Source organism: Saccopteryx leptura, chromosome 10 (genome assembly GCF_036850995.1).
Source record: "Saccopteryx leptura isolate mSacLep1 chromosome 10, mSacLep1_pri_phased_curated, whole genome shotgun sequence".
Taxonomy (NCBI): Eukaryota; Metazoa; Chordata; class Mammalia; order Chiroptera; family Emballonuridae; genus Saccopteryx; species Saccopteryx leptura.
The window spans coordinates 24,770,136-24,794,020 of record NC_089512.1 but is presented as its reverse complement, the minus strand read 5'-3'; the positions used below and the strand labels follow the sequence as shown (position 1 = coordinate 24,794,020).

The window sequence follows — 23,885 nt, the reverse complement described above, 5'->3', positions numbered from 1 at the left end:
ATCTTTCATAGCTTTGGGTATAAACAGTTCTACAGAGCAAACACAATTACTCACTGTAATTAAACACACACACGGGCCTGCTCAGGAGGAGCGCGGGCCCCGGACGGGGCAGTTGTGCAGGAAGCTTGAATGTTTGTTTATGCGTCTTTCTGCTTACCAGTTGGATCTGAGGAGGAGTGGTAATGATTACTCAGTAGCCTACAGGCGCCAGGGATCCTGAGAGTATATATGGTATTCTTTCTTCTCATATAAAATCAGAGGGTTTGGGGTGAACCTGGGAACTTTCGGGGAAGAGAAAAAAAAAACAGAAAGAAACAGAGAAGCAACACCAACCTGTCACATACCCACACCCTGTAGTTTGCACACCTCAGCTCACTGGCGCCTCACACAAGGCAGCTAGGTGAGTCTCCCAGCTCGGCTTGGGCTGGGGCCAAAACTCAAGACCCAGATCTTCGGACTCCGGAGCTGTGAGGAGTGCAGACACGAGGAGATTAGCTGCATAAACAGGGCGTGGTGGGGGAGGTGTGGGCCCAGGGAGAGAACCAACCAGACCGCCCAATTACTAGAGGCAGCGTGGGAAAATCGATGCTGATGTTCATAACGATCTAGTAGAATAACTTCTCAATGCTTTGCTTGCAAGTGCTTCAGATGTAGAGCTCGGTAGAATTTTTCCTAAGCCCTCCCCCCCACCACCACCAAGATATTAGTGGAGACTGAAGTGATCACCAGGTGCTTAGAGAGAGGTCCCCCAGAGGCTGAGCGTGGTGAGTGGTGGGTGTGGTGACACACGGCTGGTCAGTGTCTGCACCAGGGAAAGCTGTGGGAAGTCCCCTGCATCACGCGGTCTCCCCGCAGGGCCTGGAGCAGGGGTCCCCAAACTACGGCCCGCAGGCCACATGCAGCCCCCTGAGGCCATTTATCCGGCCCCCGCCACACTTCCAGAAGGGACACCTCTTTCATTGGTGGTCAGTGAGAGGAGCATCCTGTGCTTCTGGAATACTGTATGTGGCGGCGCCGCAAAGCGCAGCGTCACTCATATACAGTACTACTTCCGGTGACGTGGGACGCACACATCAGGCTCCAGAAGCGCGTCATATCACGTTACGGCTAGCAGTGACAAATATGGAACCAGACATTGACCATCTCATTAGCCAAAAGCAGGCCCATAGTTCCCATTGAGATACTGGTCAGTTTGTTGATTTAAATTTACTTGTTCTTTATTTTAAATATTGTATTTGTTCCCATTTTGGTTTTTTTTACTTTAAAATAAGATATGTGCAGTGTGCATAGGGATTTGTTCATAGTTTTTTTTATAGTCCGGCCCTCCAATGGTCTGAGGGACAGTGAACTGGCCCCCTGTGTAAAAAGTTTGGGGACCCCTGGCCTGGAGCCTTTCTGATGCTCACGCTCCAGCTTTGGCCCTGTGCCTGTTGCTTAGTTCTCCTTTTTGTCTAACTGCCCACTGGTGGCAGCTTAGGAGCCCCGGCTCCGGCCCTTTGGGAAACACGGAATGAGAGGGAGGCTTTGAGAGCCTCCAGGGAAGCGTCCTGTTCCCACAACACTGCCTGCTTCACCATCGGGGTGCTCAGACCCCTCTTAAATCCCAGCCAGCTTACAGCGGCCGTCTCCCCACATCTCACATGTATAGTGAGCCCCACAAGTGCTCTCCAGGTTTGTTCACTAACCCGAGACTCAGCCCTTAGCCCCTCGGTGGAGACAGGGAGGGCAGGACTAATACTGTGACCTTCATCAAGTTATTGAATCTCTCCAAGCCTCAGTTTACCTATAAATAAAATAAGAATGCAAATCAATAAGGCATTCACTAAGGTGATTCCTTAAGTGGGCTTTAATATGGGACATGCAGTAGATCCCCAGCCAGTGAGTGAGTTTGAAAGCAGGACAGATCTGGCATACGCCCAGGGAAGGGCAGAGAGCTGCAGTCATCTGACATAAAGCAGAAGGGATACTTATTCAGTCCCAGACAAGAGCTCATTTCCAAGAATTTGTAGCAAAGGCAGTTAATCACAAGATCCTGAAAATGCACAACTTCAAAGAGCGCCTTTTGGATGAGCATGTCAGCTGGCTGAGCTATTTAGGAGAATCTTCTCATCTAAGCCATTGAGGTATTGATAGAGTGAGACAGAGAGACCAGAAGGACAGACAGACAGACCCGGGCTGAGGTGATTCTCAGTCTCTAGACTGGAAAGTTGAGGTTGTGCCAAAGGTCACTAACTGGGACCCGGTGCCGCCCGTTCTCGGCCACCAGTGCACTGTGTTGTGTGTGGTTTGTTCTGATGGCGGCCTGTCTGTAGGCCAGCACTGTGTTGGGAACACGCTTTCAGTGTGAAACATTCTGCCGAGGCCCTGGGTAGAGGTGGGGGGAGTTGATTTATAATCAGGAGGCGGGAAGCCCTCAGGACACAGGTCCAAGGGGAAGCATAGCCTTTAGCCTGTCCTGCCCACACTCCCTGCCATCCCACGCCCTGGAGTGATGTCCGTCCCAGCCCCTGCGTGGTGGGGACCCTCTGGCGTGTGGAGCCCGCAGCCCGGCTTCCCCCGTGAGGCTGACGGAAGGCATGCTGAGGCCCAGCTGTGAGTGTCATGATTCCCCACAGGAGCCAAGGAGCCAAAAGGTCCCTGGAAAGATGAGCCAACTCTTCAGAACCATGACGAGGAGACTTATATTTCTTTTCTTACCCAAGAGTTGGGCATCTTCTTTGGTGTGTGTTCAGGACAAGAAAGGGAGCCGCCACGAGTAGTTTCTTCTGTGAGCTCCGTCATGTCTTCCTTCTGGCTCTCTCCTCTCCGCCTGTCTCTCCTGCCCTCCCTCCCAGCCCCCTCTTCTCTGCGGCAACTAGGATCGAGTCCCTCTCCACTTAAAATCAAAGACAACCAGTAACAGTTCTCTCCTCTGCCTCCCATCTGTCTGCCTTCCTCCTTTCCCTCCCTCCCTCCTTCCCTCCCTCCCTCCCTCCCTCCCTCCCTCCCTCCCTCCCTCCCTCCCTCCTTCCTTCCTTCCTTCCTTCCTTCCTTCCTTCCTCCCTCCCTCCCTCCCTCCCTCCCTCCCTTCCTCCCTTCCCTTCCCTTCCCTTCCCTTCCCTTCCCTTCCCTCCCTCCCTCCCTCCCTCCCTCCCTCCATCTTCCTTCCATCCTTTCTTCTTCCTCCCTCCCTTCCTTTCTCCTTCCTCCCTTCCTTCTGCAAATATTCACTGAGGACCTACTGTGTGCCGGGCACCATTCTAGATTCTGATAAGTGAACAGACCAACATCGCTGCCCTGGTGGGGCTGAGTCTCACCTTGGAGTGGGGGTGGGTGAGTGGGTGGATATTAGTCAATGTCTTAAGTGCTACCAAGGAAACAGTAGCAGAATGGAGGGACGGAGCATGGCTGGGCTGGGCAGGAGCGGGTTTCTGTAGTTTGGTTGGGGAAGCAGGTGACCTGTGCAGAGCCCTGGATGCAGGGCAGACTGAGCCGGAACCAGTAACAGGCACTGGCCCGAGAGGTGTGCACGTAGAAAGGGAGCCTGAAGAGAGAGGAGTTTAAAGGCCCTGGGACAGGGGAGGCCCTGGCGGCTGGAGGGACAGCGAGGAGGTGAGTGTGCCTGGAAGGGAGTGAGGGAAGGGAGCAGGTCGTTCTCTGAGAGGAAGGGGAGCCTGAGATCGCATATACATTTTCATCCTCAGTGTCATAAGGAGTCACTGGGCTTTTTGACCAGAGGTGGGCTGTAGTCTGGCTTTTGTTTGAAATGTTCATTCTGTTTTGTCATACAGCATGAATAAGTATTCACACCCTATCCTTCTTCACTTTCGTGAGCACTTACTATGGGCCAGACACTGGAGATGTGATGGTGGAGAGGAGAGGGTCCTCGCCCACCTGGAATTTGCAGCGCAGCCCTTGAGCTGGCCCTAGACCCGCCCCTGCTTTGAACCTGAGGTCGAGCCTCTTCCCCCTCCCCTCCCCAGCACGGCTGCACGGCTCTCCAGCCTCCCTTCGGCTTCTCCAGATGTTGACTGTTGTTATGAGTGTGGGCTCTGACGCCAGCTTGCCTGGGTTCAAACTCTGGCTCTGCTGCTGACGAGCTGGGCGACCTTGGGGAAATTGCTTCCCCTCTCTGAGCTTCAGGCTCCTCATACCGACAATGACTGTGATAGAAGAAGCCTCCTTTCAGGGTCTGGGGAGAATGAAGTGAGGAGTCCACAGGGGCTTGGACAGAGTTGCAAAATCATAGCCCTCAGCTACCTTCCATATTGGTGTTAAGCCTCACTGGACCCTCCAAGGGACTCTGTTATCACCTCAGTTACAGAAAAGACGGTCACAGCCCAGCTGGAAGCTGAAGGCCCACAGGGCTCGCCCCAGGGTTCTTTGATCTAGAATACTCCCTCTTCTCCCCCTTGAACCCCTCACTTTTTTTGTGGACAACTCCACATCTCAGCTTAAATCTTTACCTTCAGAAAAGTCTTTCCTGGCCAGCCCTGGCTTCTTACCTCCTCCCCGCTGGTCTCTCTCGCCCTTAAGACATGTGCTGTTACTAGAAATATGTTTACTGGTGTCTTCTGCACTGTGGGCTCCTTGAGGACAGGGACCATGTTGGGGTTGGTCACTGGAGCAGAATTCCAGCTACAAAAGAGGCATTCAGTGAATGTTTGTGAAAATGGATGGATGAACAGATGGACTGACGGACGATGGATGAATGGACGGACAAATGAACAGACAGATGGATAAATGGGCAAACTGATCAGAATTGGAATTTCAGAACCTGCGCTGCCGCCTGAGTATTGCGTCTGAGGAAGGTACAAGTGTGAGGTCTCTCCCTATGGGACACAGGGGGCTTTGCTGGGTCCTGCCACCGCTGCCTTCACTGCACCCAAGGGAAACATTCCCACGCCCCCCACAGCAGCACCTTGCTGCTGGTGACGCACAAGTGACTGCCCTGCCTGACTTAAAACATGATTTGTGGCTCCTGGGGTCCTTGGGACCTTGTGACCATGCAGCCACAAAGGGCCAGTCCTGTATGGACCTGTCCCTCCTTGCCTCGTCAGGGACTCCATGGGGATGAGGCCCCCACCAGGGGAGGAGCGAGCTCTGGACTTGGAGCCCCACAGCCTGAGGTCAGGCTTCCGCATTGTCTCTGGCCGCCTGTGCCACCGTGAGGATGAGGTCTTGTGTCTCTGTGAGTCCCTGCTTTATCACCTGTGCATGTGGAGTGGTTACCCCGGCAGTCACAGGAAGGCACTCTGAGCCAGTCCGTGTAGTGGATAAGAGGGTAGATTCTGGAGCCAGACTTTCTGGGTTCAAATCCCAGCTCCGCCACTTACAAGCTGTATGAATTTAGGGAAACTATGTGACTCCTCTAAGCCTCAGTTATGTCTTCAGTGAAATGGGTATGATAGTAATTCCTCCCTAATAAGGCTGTTGGGAGAATTGCTTGGGCTAATGCATGTGACACAATGCATTAGTACCTGGCACATAGAAAGCTCTCCTTTAAATTAGCTATCATGAGTATCAGTATTGGGTAAGCCCACACTGTCCTTGTGAACTGTTCCCTCTCTCTCTCTCTCATTCTTTCTCTTTTAACTTCTGCTCTTCGATACAGTGGCCATAAGCCACCTATGGCTGTTGAACATCTGAAGTGCTATAATTGTAAAAATACACACTTGATTTCAAAAGACTTAGTATTTAAAAATACAGAATATCTCTTTCATGATTCTTACATTGATTACATATTGGAACAAAAATATTTTGGATCTATTCAGTTAAACAAAAGATGCTATTAGATTTGATTTCGCATTATTCTGTTAACACGTAAAGTTGGTGGGGCCGGGCGCGTGGGTCCAGGGAGCAGGAGCAGTAAGACGAGCCCCTCGCTCTGGCTCCAGCACGTGGCCTCCCCAAGGCCGGCAGCTGGTGGCAGGTCCCCCTGGGGGACACATTCTGTTCCCATGAGCTCACACAATAGGTGCTGTGTGCTGCCAGCGCCCATGGTGTGCACAGCTCCGTGGGTTATTGTTCTCATTATCACCACTTCCACGTTCCCACAAGCACTGGAGGATAAACAGTCAAATCAGATCAGGATCTGCCCACAAGTTACCAGACACGATTAGGGCAGAGACTGAGATGGGTGAGCAAACTGAGCTTTCTTTCCCCTTTGCCTAAAAACTGAGAAATCCCTGGATGCCCCCCCACACACACACTCAGGGTGTTACAAGGTGGGAGAGATTCTGATGAGGGAATCCACTTCATCTATTCAGCAATTTCATTGGCCGCCTGCTGTGTGGGTGGCACGGCCCTATTTGCTAAAGCAGCTGCTAGGGACAAGGTGACAGAGAGCAATCTTTTTCTAAGAGCTCATCTTCTTGAGCGTGATGGTCAGTATGCTCAGAGAGGGACAGTGCTGTGGAGAAAATAAATCAGGGCAGTGGATCATGCTTTGGAATACTATACAGCAATGAAAAAGAACCACTGCTACCTTCACTACCAGATATGCTATGAACTAAAAGCCAGACACAGCAAGGACAATACTGTGGGATTCCATTTTTCTGAAGTTCAAGAACAGGCAAGATTAATCTATAGCAGTGGTTCTCAACCTTTCTAATGCCGTGACCCCGCAATACAGTTCCTCATGTTGCGGTGACCCCAAACCAAAACATAATTTTGGTGGCTACTTCATAACTGTAATTTTGCTACAGTTATGATTTGGAATGTAAATACCTGATATGCATTATGTATTTTCCGATGGCTTTAGGCAACCCCGCTGGGGTCGTGACCCACAGGTTGAGAACTGCTGCTGATCTATAGGAATAGAGGTGAAAGTAATGATTACTTTGGGAGAGGAGATTTGATCAAGAGGAGCCCAGGGAGCCTGTGGGTGCTAGAACCACTTGTATTTTGATGTGAGTGGAGGTTATATGGGCGTATCCTTAGGGAAAATACGCTCTGATACACTTGAGATGATGCACAACTCAAGGCAGGTATATTGTAGTAGTTACCTAGTTGCCACAAAACTTAGCAGCATAGAACAATAATTTTGATTATCTCCCACAGTCCCTGCAGGTTCAGGTCCAGCCCCTGACTGAGCTAGGAGGTTCTGGCTTTCGTTGTCTCACTTGAGGTTGCGGTCAAGTCTTGGCCGAGGGCTGCACCGGGTGAAGGCTTGGCGGGGGCTGGTTCGGCTGCTTCCAGCGTAGCTTGTTAAGTTTGCCCAGCGAGTTAGCGCTGGTTTGCAATGTGAAGGCTCAGTTTCTTGCCACATGGCCCTCTCCGTGGGCTGCTCAAGTGTCCTCATGACATATTAGCCAGCTTCCCCTGTAACTACAGATTTAAGCGAGAGAGCAAGAAAGAGGCCATGATAATTTTTATCACTTTGTCTCCAAAGTCACCCCCATCACTTCCCCCATATTCTTTCCTTAGGATCCAGCCACTGGGTCCAGCCAGTGGGGGATGGCCTCAGGGAGGGGGATGAAGCTTCGCTCTTTAAAAAGATGAGTAGCAGTGAACTTGTGGGCATGTTTTCACGATACAAACCATGGGTGTAGGAAGTGGTGTCCGCCGTGCTTTCTGAGGAGATGACGAGCTCTGAGTGGGAAGAGGTGACCGCCTGCAGATCAGAAGGAACTTGTCCAAGGCAGAGAGTGGAGGGCAGGTGCAAAGGCTTTGCGTTTGCAGCCACAGTGCGCTGTTGGGGATCCAGAAAGAGAGACGCGGTGACCAGAGCTCAGGAGCAGGGGGAAAGGAGAGACAGGGCTGGGGCAGGGGAGGCCACCGCGGCCGCAGGAAGAAGTTTGGATTTTATGGCTGTAAAGATGGCTAGGAAAACCCCTTACGGGGATTTTCGCCAGAAGGAGACGGCTTCTCTGAGGAGCATGTTGAACAGCCCGCTGTGGCTGCAGGAGCAGGAGCCAAAGTGACAGGCAGGTTCAGAGGTCCCCCCCCCCCCAGGAGGAGTGGTGGCGGCTTGGGTCAGGTGGTCACAGGGACAAGGAGAGAGGGGGACGAGCCCCTGCTCTGCCTCTGGGACATCAGGCGCTCAGCCCCGTCCTCCCCTGCCTCGGCGGTGTGCTCCCCGGAAGCACCCGGAAAGCCATGGGGAGAGACTCAGCTATTTTTTTTTTCTTTTTTTCTTTCTTTTTTTTTTTTTTCTGAAGCTGGAAACGGGGAGAGACAGTCAGACAGACTCCCGCATGCGCCCGACCGGGATCCACCCGGCACGCCCACCAGGGACAACGCTCTGCCCACCAGGGGGCGATGCTCTGCCCCTCCGGGATGTCGCTCTGCCGCGACCAGAGCCACTCTAGCGCCTGGGGCAGCGGCCAAGGAGCCATCCCCAGCGCCCGGGCCATCTTTGCTCCAATGGAGCCTTGGCTGCGGGAGGGGAAGAGAGAGACAGAGAGGAAGGAGGGGGGGGGGGTGGAGAAGCAAATGGGCGCTTCTCCTATGTGCCCTGGCCGGGAATCGAACCCGGTCCCCCTCACGCCAGGCCGACGCTCTACCGCTGAGCCAACCGGCCAGGGCCGACTCAGCTATTTTTGCTGGAGGCAAGCAGTGAGGGTCCCTCTTGCCCTGAGGAGGAGCTGTGTGTCACCCCCCAGGGCCGTCCCTTGGGTGAGCCTGCCTTGCCTGGCCTACTTTTCACCCATCTCGTGGGGTGTGCGTGCTCCTCTTTCCGGATGAAATACCCTCTTTTCAAACAAGGGGCGCTGTCATCCCAGGGAAGCACTAGGTGACACGCCTTCAGTGTGACAAGAGGCAGCCCTCGGTTTCCCTCCTGAGGCCGGCCTGGCGGGGCCGGGGCACAGGCTCCCTGGGGAAGGAAGGCACTGACCATTCCGGCCCAGACCACGCACCGTCCTCTCCTGGCGGCCCGTTTTTATACTCGGTTTTGGTTTGGGACTTTCCAGGGAAAGAAGCGACTGGACACAGTTTAAATGCTTCATCAGAATTCAAATATCTTTCAGGTTTTCAGGAGGAAAACCCTTCGGAAGAGAACAGTGTGACGGAGGGGTGTGTGCCCGGCAGTTGGGACTTGGGTTCCCACGTGAGCCATGGACAGCTTGCCGGTGGCTGAGCCCGGGCCTCCCGCTCCGTCCCAGCAGACCCCCGGTCCCTCTCGTGTTTGCAGGGACAGAGCTCAGGCAGTCACCGCTCGGCAGTGTGCGGAAGCGGCGAAGACGGACTTAGTGCCCGTTTGATTCCAGACCGGACACGTGTCTGGAGGTGTTGAGCCCGTGGATACTGAGCGCAGGGACTTGGCCCATCACAGGGGAGCTCCCTGTCGGTAGCCTTCCCTTGTGTTTCTCCAGGTGGGCGAGGGAGCGCTGGGCTGGGCATTAGGAGTCCTGCCTTCTGCCCTGCCGTGGTTTTCTGTGTGACCCTGAGCACCGCACTTCACCTGCCGGGGCTTTCGGGAGGAGCAGATAACCCCGGGTTCCTTTGCTGACGTTGAGATGGCTTCTACCCCATCCACCGAGATGCAGTGGACCAGGTCAGCCAGCCAGGGGCTCGGAGGGGCAGGCGGGGCTGGCTCAGAGATCCCTGGGCAAATAGCTGCGAGCTGAAAATGACCAGCCGGCCCATGAAGAGGAATCTCAGTGACGCTGTGATAACCATTCGCATTCATGACAGGGTGCTCGCCAGACCCCTGTGCCATGTGGCCGTACGAGAGGAGCAGTAAGACGTTTGGGACCATGTCTGCATTTAGAGTCAAGTTGGTAGAATTTTCTATATCCGAGCCACAGGCCGCGCGCTCCTGTAACCAGGGAGGCCGGCTTGAACAGCCGTGCAGACTGCACTGCGCAGGGGATTGGGGGGCTGTGGCAGGGTGACCCAGCCAGGAGGCAGGTGGGGCCACCCCCACATCCGAGCGGCTGTCCTCCCTGCAGCGGTTAAGAGCACAGCACTGGAGACAGAGAGCAAATCATGCCTCAGAGTCGTTTTCTGACCCAGGACAAGCTATTTGGGTTTGTTTCCCCCATCTGTAAAACAGGGTAACAGTACCGAACTCACGGGCTGGTGAGGGAATGAAGTAATATGTAAAAACGTGGCACGGAAGCCGGCGTGCCTTCCGTGATCAGTAAAACATTCGCTTTCATTCTGTGTTTGGAGGCGAGATGGGCTGACCATTCCTCCCGTTCCTCTCAGGGCGTGTCTTCTACCCGAGAAGACACTGGAGTCAGGCTCTGTGACCCGCTGAGCACCAGCCTCTGGGAGGCACTCTGAGCTCACTGCACGGACCGGGTTTTCACTTCTGTCCAGCGGGGGGTGAATTTCTCTCCACGCTACAAGCAGCTCTGAACCTTTTCTAGAGGGAAAGCCAGGTGCTGGTAGGGGGGGACCTCTCCCAGTTGCTGGTGCAGAAGTGTGCTTCTGGGTGGCTCAGGACTCCGGGATGCAGGAGCTCCGCCGGCAGTGAGGGTGGACGGGGCCGTGGGGCCACTAGCCGGGATGGTCTGTACACAGAAGGGAGGCTCTGTGGAGTTACCGTGCTCTGAGCACGACCCGGAGGCCCAGGGCAGTGAGCAGGTGACTCCTTAGTAGCGCGTGTCCTGGGGTGGCCAGCAGGGCCACGTATCAGAGGCATGTCAGGTAGGATTGGGGGACTGTGGCAGGGTGACCCCAGGCTTCTTAGCTACAGAAACTCCACCCATACTTTGTGGCCTCTTCTCTGTAAATCTGCTCTTGGCTGTCTCTGAGCTTCCCTTCTCCTGACCTCCCTAGCTCCGTGCCGGGTCCACTCCTGCTCCTTGTGTGTGATCCTTGTCTGTGGCACCGTGTGATCAGAGGCATCGTGGAAGAAGGAGCCTGATGTGGGCTTGAATCAGATTCCGCTGTGTGTTAACTGTGTGCCTTTGGACCAATGGCTTGAGATTTCTGAGCTTCGGTCGCTTATCTTTAAAATGTGAATAGTAGTCACTGCAGTGAGTCGCTTGAAAGATGGACTGTAGGGTGTGTATAACACTGGATATACAGTAGGCATTTAATAAACGGGAGATACTCTCCCATCCCCTTTTATTTGGGGTAGGTTGTTAAGTTCTTTAAAAAGACTAAGATTTTACTCTTTTTTTTTTTTTTTTTTTATCCCTAGCGCTGGGCTGGGCATAGTGCCTAGGACATAAGTAGGTACTCAGAAAATGTTTATTTGACTCAGCTAGATTATTTTTAGGCAAACAGATATTTCTTGTGTCCGATTTATTATTCCCTAAAATAACTTTAGCCTGTGTTTTGACTTCTGTACCCCTTTAATGAAAGAGCTGCAGAGGACATTCAACATGCGAGAGGGGACCAGAGCACCCCCTGTGACGCAGGGGACTTCAGGAATCCTCATGGTGCACCCTGCCGAGGTCTGATTGATGCTGTCAGCAGACAGGCTGGCTTTGGTGACCCATCAAATCTGGTCTTTTCTCTTCCAGATCCTTAGAATTTGCACGAGGTATACCCCAGAACAAGACACCATGACTTTTTCAGATGGCCTTACCCTAAATCGAACTCAGATGCACAATGCTGGATTCGGTCCTCTGACTGACCTTGTGTTCACCTTTGCCAACCAGCTCCTGCCTTTGGAAATGGATGACACGGAAACAGGCCTTCTCAGTGCCATCTGCCTAATCTGTGGAGGTACTGCCTACCTGGAAAACCCTCAGGAAACTCTGAAAGCGACTTACCCGCGTAACTGGTGGGGAAAACGTCATCTCCTTTTTGAAGTTATTTTACTTAAAAAAAAAAAAAAAGTAAAGACCCGTGAATAAAGCCAGGCATCTGTGTTTGGGGTTTGTTGCATTTTTCCATATTGTTGTAAATTTAAACAAAGGTATTTAGGATCTTTCCACTCTGTAGTATCAAAATGCTGTTTCACCAGTTTACCGTGGGTATTTCTTTTTAAATGTAGGATCAGACTATAAACTAAACTGCCTAGGGACATTTTAATGATGACGCAAGGGACCTGCATGTGCTGTTTGCTAATTGAGTGGCCGGAAATACAAGTCGTTGGGTCGGCCCCCTTACCAACCCTTGGAGGACAGGGATAAAATAAGGCTTTCTTCTTTTTTGTGACCCCTCCCTGCTCGCAGGAGTCTGAATCCGAATTGGTTAAAAAGTAATGGCTTTAATTAGGGGGCCAGTTTACCTTGGTTTCATAACCATCCTGCTCAAGGTTTGTTTTCATTCAGTTCAGTAGTGACACCTCCTGGTCACAAGAAGTAACACTCTCCCTAGGCCCAAAGCAACCAGCCGTCCGCACACGTGCCTTCCACCCACAGGGGGACGGTCCTGTTCAAGTATCATGGCCCAAAGCGGTTGTATCTCTCCCCAAAGTGGTATATAGGTGATTGAATCACCAAATTCATAAAGTCACAATGCTGTGGGAACAAGGCAGAGGGGACATCGAAGAAATCCGCAGCCTGGAAGGTTGCAAACTCCTGTGGTCTGAGGCTAATTGCTTAATTACTCTGTTTCTGGTGTCTAGACCGCCAGGACCTTGAGGAACCGACAAAAGTAGATAAGCTACAAGAACCATTGCTGGAAGCACTCAAAATTTATATCAGAAAGAGACGACCCAGCAAGCCTCACATGTTTCCAAAGATCCTAATGAAAATCACAGATCTCCGCAGCATCAGCGCGAAAGGTAAGTCTCGGGAGCTCGCCCTGCCCTCGCGAGAGTGGAACTCGCGGTCCTGACCAGGTTGTATGGCTCTTTTTAAATCTCACGTCTGCATTCAGAATGTTTGATAGTAGCTGCCTTCTTTATGTTGCTTTTCATTTATTTCTCATTAAAATCACAAGGAATGACATAGCACCCATCCTTTAAAAAAGGGGGGGGGGGTTGGGGAGAAAAATCTCAGATAGTGCCCTACTCAATCTTTGATGGGGAGAGCTTTCAAAATTCAGATGACTTAAGGGTTAGGAAAACTGTTTTCAAGGGGATATACTATATGACAGGCTTTTTAATTCTTTAGTTTTATACATTTCATTCCAGCTTTCCACACATGCTCTGGCTTATGTAAACTTGACTCCAGCTTTTCCTGAACATCCAAACATCACAAGAAACATCAGTCGTACTTAGGGTAATTGTTCTGGGTTAAGTTTTTCTCTCAATCAGTGTAGCCGTTGCTGTCTTGTGTGTAGGCAGATCTACTTGTGCACGCTTCTAAGCAAAGGAATCGTTGCCTTCTTAGGAGGAATCTTCTTTGCCCAGCGCTTTTCAGTTTATGTGGCATTTGAGCAACCACTCCAGTGCCTGGAGTCCTATCATGGTAGAGTGTTGGCATGGGGCTTTTCTAGGTAGAGAGAACTCTGCAGCCACCTCTAGTACCAAATGCTATTTGTCGTCCTCCCTCCCCATCAGCATGCTCTGTCGTCCCTGAAGACCTTGGTGAGCCAAGGAACAAACTCCACATTTTGGAAAGTGCTTATAAGCAAGCACAGTGAACTTTTTAATTTTTTTTTTATTGGGGGGGGGTTTCTTTAAGTTTTTTTATTAAGTTTATTGGGGTGACATTAGTTAATAAAATTATACAGGTTTCAGGTGTACAATTTTGGTACTTGTTTTTCTCTGCCTGTCTTATTTCACTGAGCCTAATGATCTCCAGGTCCATGCATGCTGTCGGAAAGGTAAGATTTTTCCTTTTTTTTTTTTTTTTTTTTTTTTTTTTTTTTTTTTTTTTTTACCGCTGAGTAGTCTTCTGTTGTGTAAATGTACCTCAGCATTTTTATCCACTCCTGCATTGATGGGCACTTGGGCTGCTTGCAAACCTTGGCTATTGTAAATAATGCTGCAATGAAATAGGGGTGCATCTAGTCTTTCAAATCAGTGTTTTGGGTTTTTTTGGATATACTCCCAGAAGTGAAATCACTGTATTTATTGTAAGGCAGTTGCATTTCTAATTTTTTGAGGAATCTCCATACTGCTTCCCACAGTGGCTGCACCAGTCTGCATTCCCACCAGCAGTGCAGGAGGGTTCCCCTTTCCTCCACATCCTCGCCAACACTTGTTTGTTGATTTATTGATGGTAGTCATTCTGGCAGGTGTGAGGTGATCTCTTTGTGGTTTTTTAAAATTTGCATTTTTCTAATGATTAGTGACATTGAGTATCTTTTCATGTCTATTGGCCATCTGTATGCCTTCTTCGGAGAAGTGTCTGTTCAGGCCCTTTGCCCATTATTTACTTGGATTGTTTGATTTTTTTGGTGTTGAGTGTAAGTTCTTTGTAAATTTTGGTATTAAGCCTATATCTCATGTATTGGCAAATGTGTTCCCCCTTCAGTAGGTTGTCCTTTCATTTTGTTGTTTCCTTTGCTGTGCAAAACCTTTTTAGTTTGTTGTACTCATTTGCTTTTTTAAATTTTCCTTGCCCCAAGTGATATGTCAGAAAAAATATTGCTATGAGACCTTCCAAGATTTTACTGCCTGTGTCTTCCTATATAATTTTTATGGTTTCAAGTCTAACATTTAAGTTTTTAATCCATTTTGAGTTTATTCTTGTATATGGTGTCATAGGTAATCCATGATCTCCTTCTAAGAGGTTTCTTCAATGAGACGTTGAGTCCATTCCTACCATGGGATTTAGAGGCCAACAGTAGGCACCACTGCTTGACCTTTGTGATCATGATGTCTTTAATTTTAAAAGTGAGGCTGTTTAACTTAATACGGTCATTTCCTATCTCTAACTCGACCAGTGCTAACAGAATTTATGGTGATGATGGAAATATCCTGTAATCTGCATTGTCCAGTATCATAGCCACTAGCCACATGTGGCTCTTGAGCACTTGAAATGTGGCCAGCGCAACCCAAGCTCTGTTCTCTTCATTGTATATCAATTTCAATTTCAATTTCAATAGCCAAATTGGGCAGTGTAGTGCCACAGGTTGATAATCACCACATATTTATCACTCAAATTGTTACCCGACAATTTGACAGGCCCAGAGTGGGTCTGCCTCAGACCAGCCTGCAATGTGTGGGTACTCAACTTTGTGCAGGAAACATTTCACAAGGGTCCAGGTGATTTTAAGAATACATGCATTAAAGCTAGGGACAGTGAGACAAAGGAAGGACTTAGGGTACAAGCAGCAACAGGAGAGAGCCCGGGCAGTGCTCTGCTGTGGCTCCCTGGAAACATTAAGGGAAGAAGACAGCCAAGGGTCACAGTGACAGCAATGAGCCCAGGTGGGGCTGCTGTCAGCTCACTGGAGAGTCAGAGAGAAGGGGGCCCCGGGGACAGGTTCAGGGGCTCAACCCAGGAGAGCAGCCACTGCCCACTGCTTCCCCGCTCGCGTCTCGTGGGGACCCTCGAAGTTTAGGAGAAAGGCAGTCAAGGTTCATGCCCGAGAAGTGACATGGGCATGCTCAGATCGAGCCAGCAGCAGGTCTGTGTGCTGAGGGATTTATCTGCAGGCAGAGTCTTAAGGGGCGGTTTCAGCAGAAGGTTCATCAGCTTTCCAGGTGTCTCCTTCAACATGCTGACTCATCAGAATGAGCATAGGGGATTTGGGGATTATGTTTTGGTTGACTTTACTGTTTTCCTTGTATCTTGTGTCTGGCTCTAATTGGGTTTTTGCTATTCCCGATTTCATACATCCTTTGGTTTGCTGGCTCAGATGGCATTAATTGGGTCTCTGCCCTCGATGCCCCTGATGAGGGTGATTTAAGCTTATTCTCTGGTCAGAGAGAAGAGGTATCAACCAGCAGTTTTCAACCTTATTATACTGAAAATAGAATTACTTCAGGAACCGCTAAAACAGAAATCACCCTGAGCATAAGCAAATTTGACGGTGATTATTGGGTCTCTCATCTTCATACAACATCAGGGTGGTGAACTCTTTCACGGATCGGCACGAAATTTCTGGCAGACAGGTCTGCGGACCAGCAGTTGAAAAACACTGGTGTACACCGCTTGTTCTCAAGTGTCCTGGATTAGGGAAGCTGTGGTCTTGCTCTTCACTAGCTGCCTAGAGTTGGTCAAATTGTTTGGCTTTGGTTCATTATCCTGTCTCAGCTCCCTATCCCACGTGCCCGGGGATTTCCCTGATTTACTGTCCGACCTCACAATCACTTCCTCAGTTTGTGGTTCCCGGTATCCTTCCGCCTGTCTCATTTAAGATACATACTCTCTCTGGTCTTCCATCAGGAACTTCTCTGTCAATTATGTTGAGCACAGACATACCCATCTTGTTTCTTGAGACCGACAGAGACACGGAATGACCAAATTTAAACATGTCACCGTACCGCTGCACTTTTCCAGACAAAGCAAAAACGTCATGTTGTAAAATGAGGGTAGGCTCTGGGAGGCATTGGTGGCGCCATCTTCCCTCGTGTGAAAGTAGATGCAAGTTGACCCGTTATCCAGCTTCACTCCTTATCTCTACCAGATTTCTATTCTTTCTTTCTATAAGGTGCAGAACGTGTCATTACCTTGAAAATGGAAATTCCTGGATCAATGCCACCCCTCATTCAGGAAATGCTGGAGAATTCTGAAGGACATGAACCCTTGACCCCAAGCTCAAGCGGGCACACAGCAGAGCACAGCCCCAGCATCTCCCCCAGCTCAGTGGAAAACAGCGGGGTCGGTCAGTCCCCACTGGTGCAATAAGATACATCCCAGCTCCTTCAAACATTCCCCAGTACCTTCAGTTCCGGGATTGAAAATGCAAGGAAAAAACAAAACAAAACATTTTTACTGCTGCTTAGTTTTTGGACTGAAAATATATTAAAACTCAAAAGAGGACCAAGAAGTTTTCGTATGTATCAATATATACTCCTCACTGTCTAACTTACCTAGAAATACAAACTTTTTAAAATCTACAAAAATCAACCATTTCATGCAACCAGAAACTAGTTAAAAGCTTCTATTTTCCTCTTTGAACACTCAAGATTGCATGGCAAAGACCCAGTCAAAATGACTTACCCCGGTTAAGTTTCTAAAGACTTTGTACATACAGAAATACGGCTCTGTTCTTTCTATAACTGTATGTTTGGTGCTTTCCTTCTGTCTTGCATACTCAAACTAGCCAAGACACCGAGGCTATGAAACAGACTACTGTACATGTCCAGCTAAGAGAGGTTCAAAGAGGTCACTGTCTTGCCTTCACAGAAAAACCAAGACATCAAGGTAAGGAAATGGGACTGTTGTACAGTATAAGATAAAGCTGTCCTAATTTAGTTAGTATGGAAGTTTGTCCTTGCTCTTTCTGATGCTCTCAAAACTGCATCTTTTATTTCATGTTGCCCAGTAAGAGTATACGAATTCACTGTACTAGCAGAAGAGAATTCTGTATCAGTGTAACTGCCAGTTCAGTTAATCAAATGTCATTGTTCAATTGTTAATGTCACTTTAAATTATAAAAGTGGTTTATTACTTGTTTAATGACATAACTACACGATTTTTTAAAAAAAGATACATTTTTACAGTAATGATAGCCTCCAAGGCAGAAACACTTTTCAGTGTTAATAAGTTTTTTGTTTACCTATTCACAAGCCATTAGGGAAATTTCTTGGTATAATGAACAGGCTGGTCTGCCACCTGTACCATGTAACTCTAGTGTCCTTCCTGACTCATGCCTGATGTTGGGGTTTTCAGCCTTCCTGATGACAGGGGCTAACTAACCCTCCCTCTCCCAGGCACGGCCGGGCGGGGCACGTGCATTCTTTGACCTTGTTCAATCACTATGAAGCGGAGTGTAAGCTGTGGTAGAGTGGTTAACCGACAAGTGTCAGTTTCTTAGTTCGCATTTAAGCACTAGTGGATTTTTTTTTGATATATTAGCAAGTCTGTGATGTACCTTCACTGGCTCTGTTTGTACATTGAGATTGTTTAACAATGCTTTCTATGTTCATATACTGTTTACCTTTTTCCATGGAGTCTCCTGGCAAAGAATAAAATATATTTATTTTAAAGGTGTGTGGGAGCTTTCACTACACTTTCATTTTCAGTAAAGAAACAGAGAAAACAGTTCCATTTTTAATGTTTAAAGTTCATTTCAAAAAGCAGGTCTGTAGTCTGTGATCATGACAATTAAAATCTGTGCTAGTGCACGGCAGTCTATAACAATCCTACAAGCCAATCGGACAGTACATGACATTTCAATGAGTAAAAAAGAGCATAAAACTGTATGTGTAAGAACAAAATGTTAAAAGGCCTACCACAATAATAAAAAACCATCAATTACATCATCACATTAAAATAAGCCAGATGTACAAAAGTCTGAGACAGAAAAGACAAAAAGACAACACAAGTTATCTGTTGAAAACTGTTTGTGCTCTTTGGGCACTTAATTAAACATTGCAAAATCAACATCTTCTTCTTCATCAGACTCCGCAAAGTATTTCACTTCTTTCCTCGCCCGACCGGTCCGTGGCAGGGACGGCGGTTCGGAAGTGAAGTCTGAGGGGAATATGTCCACATCTGAATCCTGATCAAAAGCTGTTTTCTTCGGTTTCTAAACCATTAAAAAAAAAAAAAAAACAAATGAGATTTAAAACCCCAAAGTTAAAAAAAAAAAAAAAAAGACCAGTATTAAGAAATCTCATTCTATACACTTCACTTACATTGGGAATTATAAATGATACTTTTTAAATTAGAATTGTAATGCTAACTTGAAGGTAAGACCAGTTACCTCGTCATTTTTATGAAGGGGAAGTATAATAATTTGCCATCTTAGTGATCCTGTATTATTATCAACATGATTTATTTCTTTCAGAATTTATATATAACTCGGCAAATAAGCCCAATGACCAGAATAGTAAACTTCAGACTGTTGCTGTGTAAGCGCCTATGCGTTCATGAGAGGAAGCCAGGACCGCCGCGCAGCGCGCACTGGGTGACAGATGCAAAGGAGGCCCCATGGCGGAGCAGACGTGTGCGGGCTGGCTGGGGCAGGGCAGTGTGAGGAGCAGCATAAAGCTCAAATCACTTATAGTTCTATTTTTAAGTTTTTATAGATGAGAGAGGAATAAAGGAGAGCATTTGATATTTTTCATTTACCTAAAAGAGAGTATATTTCTACTTCTGGAGAAGAATTGGACTAACTGGGAAAATCAGCTACAGTCCAATAATTTCAAGTGTTGAAAAAAGAAAGCCCTGATCAAATAAAGAAATAGTCTTTATTTGGTATGAAAAAAATATTTTAGACAAGTAGTATGTAATTTCTACTGCTTATTGGATAAAATACTCTTTAGGAGGTTAACTTATACCACATTTTTATCCAAGAAATATTCCTGATTATATAGATCTAGACTTGGATCATTCTTTAATCATATACCAGCCCCATAAGGATAAAGCTATTACAAGACATGGCAGTAATAAGCAAACAGCAGTTACAGACCACCCTACACAAGACTGTGCATTACAAAGACGCTCTGCTTACCTTGCTTGGTGGTCTGGACGTCTTCCTGCCTGGGGTATAATCACCTTCATTTTCAGAGCCAGATGCTTTCCTTTTCTTGGCCCCTCGGCCTTTACCTAAAATGATATAAAGGGTTTTTGTCTTTTTCTCCCAAGGTTAAAGTACAATATAAATAGATGAAAATATCATACTTCTTGGGCCTTTCCTATCTTAATATGAATGATGTAGACACAACGTGGCAGCATCATCTGCCACATCTGGAGTTGACACGACTAAACAGTACTTCACAAATACATTTAAACTAATTATAAAGTTCCTCATGACCAAGCCCATAATCCATAAAATATTTGCATTTTGCATATACTGTCCTTGGGCCTGAAAAAAATCTTAGAATAGTGCTTTTTAAATTGTAATGTAAAACAAATTTAGTTTCTAGTTTGTCATAGACCAATACTTTAAAAATATGAAATACTAGAAAATATACTTTCTTTACACAAATTAGAAAGATTTAAATCTTACTCTAAATTTTACTTATTGGTTACTAGTAACAACCAATTGCTGATCCCACGGTAAGTAGCACAATCTTAGAATACCCCCTCAGTGTTAACCAGGAAATGATCTGTCAATTTTATATTCCTTCTCAGACCTAAACTTACCACATGCAGCCTATTTTTTTCATCTACCTTATTCTCATCATTGGAGGAGGAAGTGGAAAAGGCAATATTTAAACGTTCTCCATGCTCTAGTAGTGATTCCAGTGAGGGAAGAAAATGAAACTTGCAATTATAAATTTTTGAGAATTTCTTCGGAGCTATGATCAACTAGCAGCCTGTACTACAGCAGTAAGAACAGCCAGCCAGGTCACCTTGGGATGCCGGATCTGAGCAGGTGAAGTGGCAGTTCTGTCCTTACAAAGGTTCTGGCCACGCCCACTGTAAGGGTGGCCCCCCACGCACTTGCCACCCTGCCCTTCTCCCTGGTTTCCCTGCAGGCCTAGATCTCTACCCTGTCATTTAGAAATAAACACGATGGTATCTATCAGTTGGATAAAAGGCTGAACACCTACCTTGAAAGAAAGTCATGTCTTAACATTTCCTAAAGCATCTGTAAGTACTGTCTGGATTCTCAAGGCAAAGGAGGATGCCAGGGAGAGGAGCAGGTGCTGGTGCCTGCAGGGCCCTGGACGCAGCTATTTCCTTTCCTAGATCAGCAAAAAGCTCTGGCCTAGGAGTCCGAGCTCCAGCCTACTCCAGTGAGCACTCCGCAGGGGTCTCTTCCTACGCATGCAAATGTTTACTTCTCTAAGTCTCAACGTCTTGACTTGTAAAACAAAGAGTAAACTGCTATACTTCCCTTTGGATTAATTTAGCACTGATTCTTAGATTACATTGCTTGTTGAGGAGTCTAGTAATTTATAATAAAATAGATACCCAATCTTTCTAAATTCAGTTAGTATTATAGAAGAGACTAAATATTTCCCACATGGCCTGTTTGAGGGTTATAGAGAGATAATCCTCACCTTTTGGTGTTGCAGTCTTCTTTGGAACGCCAAATTCTGAATCCGAGTCAGAGTTGATAGTCTCTACTTTCTTCTGTTTGGGGGTTCTCTTGGGCTTAGGGGTTGTATCTGAAGATGGTTTTCCTATTTAGCAAATTTCTATTGTTTAGATCAATGTAATACACTTACCAACAAACAAGCTGAAGGAATCCTAAAACAATGGAACTTCTACAGCTGATATAAAATAAAGTAGCCTTAAGTAATAAAATGGTTTCTCTCCATTTGGTGCCAATGTAAAGGCAAACATCATAATTTCTCATAGATGATAAAATACTTTTTGATTCTGCATAATTTGCCTTTAGATAATTCAAGTGTGATATTTTAAATAAGGGCCATTAAAATTAATTAAGCATTAACTTTTTTTTTTTTTTTTTACAGAGGCAGAGATAGACAGGGACAGACAGACAGGAACGGAAAGAGATGAGAAGCATCAATCATCAGTTTCTCGTTGCGTGTTGCGACTTCTTAGTTGTTCATTGATTGCTTTCTCACATGTGCCTTGACCGCGGGCCTTCAGCAGACCGAGTAACCCCCTGCTAGAGCCAGCGACCTTGGGTCTAAGCTGGTGAGCTCATTGCTCAAGCCAGATGAGCCCGCGCTCAAGCTGGCGACCTTGGGGTCTCAAACCTGGGTCCTTCCGCATCCCAGTCCGACGCTCTATCCACTGCGCCACCACCTGGTCAGGCTTAAGCATTAACTTTTTAAGAGCAGTAAAAATATAATCAAGATGCCTGACCAGGTGGTGGTATAATGGATAGAGCATCAGCCTTAGATACAGAGGACCCACATTCAAAACCCTGAGGTCACTGGCTTGAGCATGGGATCACTGGCTCAGCTGGAGACCCCTGGTCAAGGCACATTTGAAAAAGCAATCAATGAACAACAAATAAGGTGCCACAATGAAGAATTGATGCTTCTCATCTCTCTCCCTTCCTATCTGTCTGTCCCTTTCTCTGGCTAAAATATATATAAATATATAGTCAAGACAAAAACATATTTGACATTAATTATAACCCAAGTATAACCATATATTAAGTTCTAACTTTTAAAATATTTTAGAAAAATAAAACAATTTATGTGGGACCCTTAAATACAAAGACTAGATGCTGATTCACTTATATTAAGTTGAAATTCAGACTTGGCACTTTTATGTGAAAAGAAATATGAAAATTCTAGAAAAGTAGACAATAGACCCAATGACCTTTGTTTTGATGAATTGTCTTAAAAATAGATTTTTTCAGCTTCATTTACAGTCTATGTGAAAATTATTACTAACCACTTGTATGATGAGTAAAACCTAATTTGAAAAAAAATTGACTTAACTACAGACTTTTCTATTAAAAAGAAAGAGCCCATGCTAACGCTGTGGTACTTTAGTCCCAGTCCAACCTGAGATGCCAGAGCTAAGGCTCCTCATGAGAACAGCAGGAGCCCACATGCTTGGGCAGTGGCTGCCACAGAGCAGCTCCTAGCAGAGGACAGACTGGCACAGCAGGAGCTCGAGGGACCACCTCTTTTCTTTGGAAGAGTTTCAGACTTGCAATGATAGGCTGCACTTTCAACTCTACTGGGCAAATATTAAGTCAGGTATCTGAGTGCTGTGAGTAGCCTTTTTGCTGTAAACTTATTGGAGCTACAGGATTTAACTTGTACAGCATAATAATTTGTAACCTGGAGTTCCATACATGATCTCTCAGAGGGACATGATACATCCTCTCCTTGAAATGGTACTTTGTGGGAATCCTGTTTTTAGAGGAAGGTTGAGGGCTTGCTGGGGTCCCTGAAATCACCCCACACAGGTGTCATCCAGTCAGCAGACACAAGGCTAGTTAGTTCAGCTACTGGTGAAACAGCCAAACAGAACAGGCATGATGTGCTATCCTTTTAGTTAATGCTAAATTCTAACTCTTTAGGTTAAATAGGAGTGAATAGCTTGGTGAAGGAACAGATATGTTAAAAGAACTGACACAGTTCCCAAGTTATCAGGGTTGTTATAAGATGCTAATATGAAGATAAAAAAAAAGATGCTGAAAGGGAAATTATAGGGCCTGTCTCAATCTGAATTCCCCAGAAGCAGACCCCACCTGATCCTAAGTCAAAGACTCAAGTATTATTTGGGAGGTAAAAGAGTATAAAAATGAGACCATGAAGAGAAGGCAGCCAGGAACAGGTAAGTGTGCCAAGTGGTCTTCAGTCTGGGAGCTTACCCATTCCCATACGGAATCTCTGGGAGCCAATGTAAACACGTCCCAGAGGAGTAAGAGCACTCAGATATTTGCACACTAGCTTTCCTCAGTCACTGACAGAGAATGACTGGGGGTGGGGAAATGTTAATATTCCAGCACAGCAACAAAGAGAAAGTCCTGAGGCAAAGAAATGCAGACACTGGCCCATGTGCACTGAGGGAGGGGAGGGGCAGGGGGTTTGGGCAGGGCATCCAGTGTTCTGGCTAGAGAGGCTCCTTTAGCCAGCCGATTTCTCACCACATCCCTCGTGCATTCAGCATAAGGAGGAACTTTGTTTTTCTGCTACATCTAAGAAATGTGTGTCTTCAATGGTATGGTCTATTGTGCATTTTAAAGACCCTGAAGGGACAGTCCATACCTTCTGTTTACTTGCTGTATAAGTAGCATTTATCTTTTAAACACAAAGAACTATAACTTCCTTCAAAAACACCAAGGTATGGACGTTGGTACTAGTAACAGATTCATGAATCAACTTAGTGTTTCATAGACAATTAAGGCTATGCCAAAGAAAGATGGCTCAAAAAGAGGACCCCAAATGGACTGACCAATCATTCCACATGAAGAGTTGTCATGGCCTATACAGATAACACAACCAGGCTACTAGCAGGACAAATTTTTAATCTACTTTACAATCTAACAACTACAAGAAAGCTTTGCTATCTTTTGTATCAAAGCATGGGATTATTTTATAGTTAAAGCTTTAAAATGGTCTTAAAATCATTTTAATAATTACCTCACATGGTTAGAAAACAAAA

The 23,885-nt window shown here is 46.9% G+C and overlaps 2 protein-coding genes across 5 annotated transcripts in view; one reads left to right on the top strand and one right to left on the bottom strand.

Moving 5' to 3' along the window:
- RARB (retinoic acid receptor beta) overlaps window positions 1-17,842 on the top strand; it is a 187,380-nt gene extending 169,538 nt beyond the window's left edge. For all 3 annotated transcript variants that reach the window (XM_066350850.1, XM_066350848.1, XM_066350849.1), the window contains 3 exons: window positions 11,403-11,607; window positions 12,455-12,613; window positions 16,378-17,842. In XM_066350850.1, the coding sequence (XP_066206947.1) occupies window positions 11,403-11,607; window positions 12,455-12,613; window positions 16,378-16,574 (561 nt within the window). In that variant the 3' untranslated portion in view covers window positions 16,575-17,842. The remainder of the gene's footprint in view (window positions 1-11,402; window positions 11,608-12,454; window positions 12,614-16,377) is intronic.
- Window positions 17,843-17,929: 87 nt separating this feature from the next.
- The window catches only part of TOP2B (DNA topoisomerase II beta), a 57,780-nt gene continuing 51,824 nt past the window's right edge, over window positions 17,930-23,885 (bottom strand). For both annotated transcript variants that reach the window (XM_066350844.1, XM_066350845.1), the window contains exons 34-36: window positions 20,846-20,968; window positions 19,348-19,442; window positions 17,930-18,420 (exon numbers count right to left, since the gene is read on the bottom strand). In XM_066350844.1, the coding sequence (XP_066206941.1) occupies window positions 18,253-18,420; window positions 19,348-19,442; window positions 20,846-20,968 (386 nt within the window). In that variant the 3' untranslated portion in view covers window positions 17,930-18,252. The remainder of the gene's footprint in view (window positions 18,421-19,347; window positions 19,443-20,845; window positions 20,969-23,885) is intronic.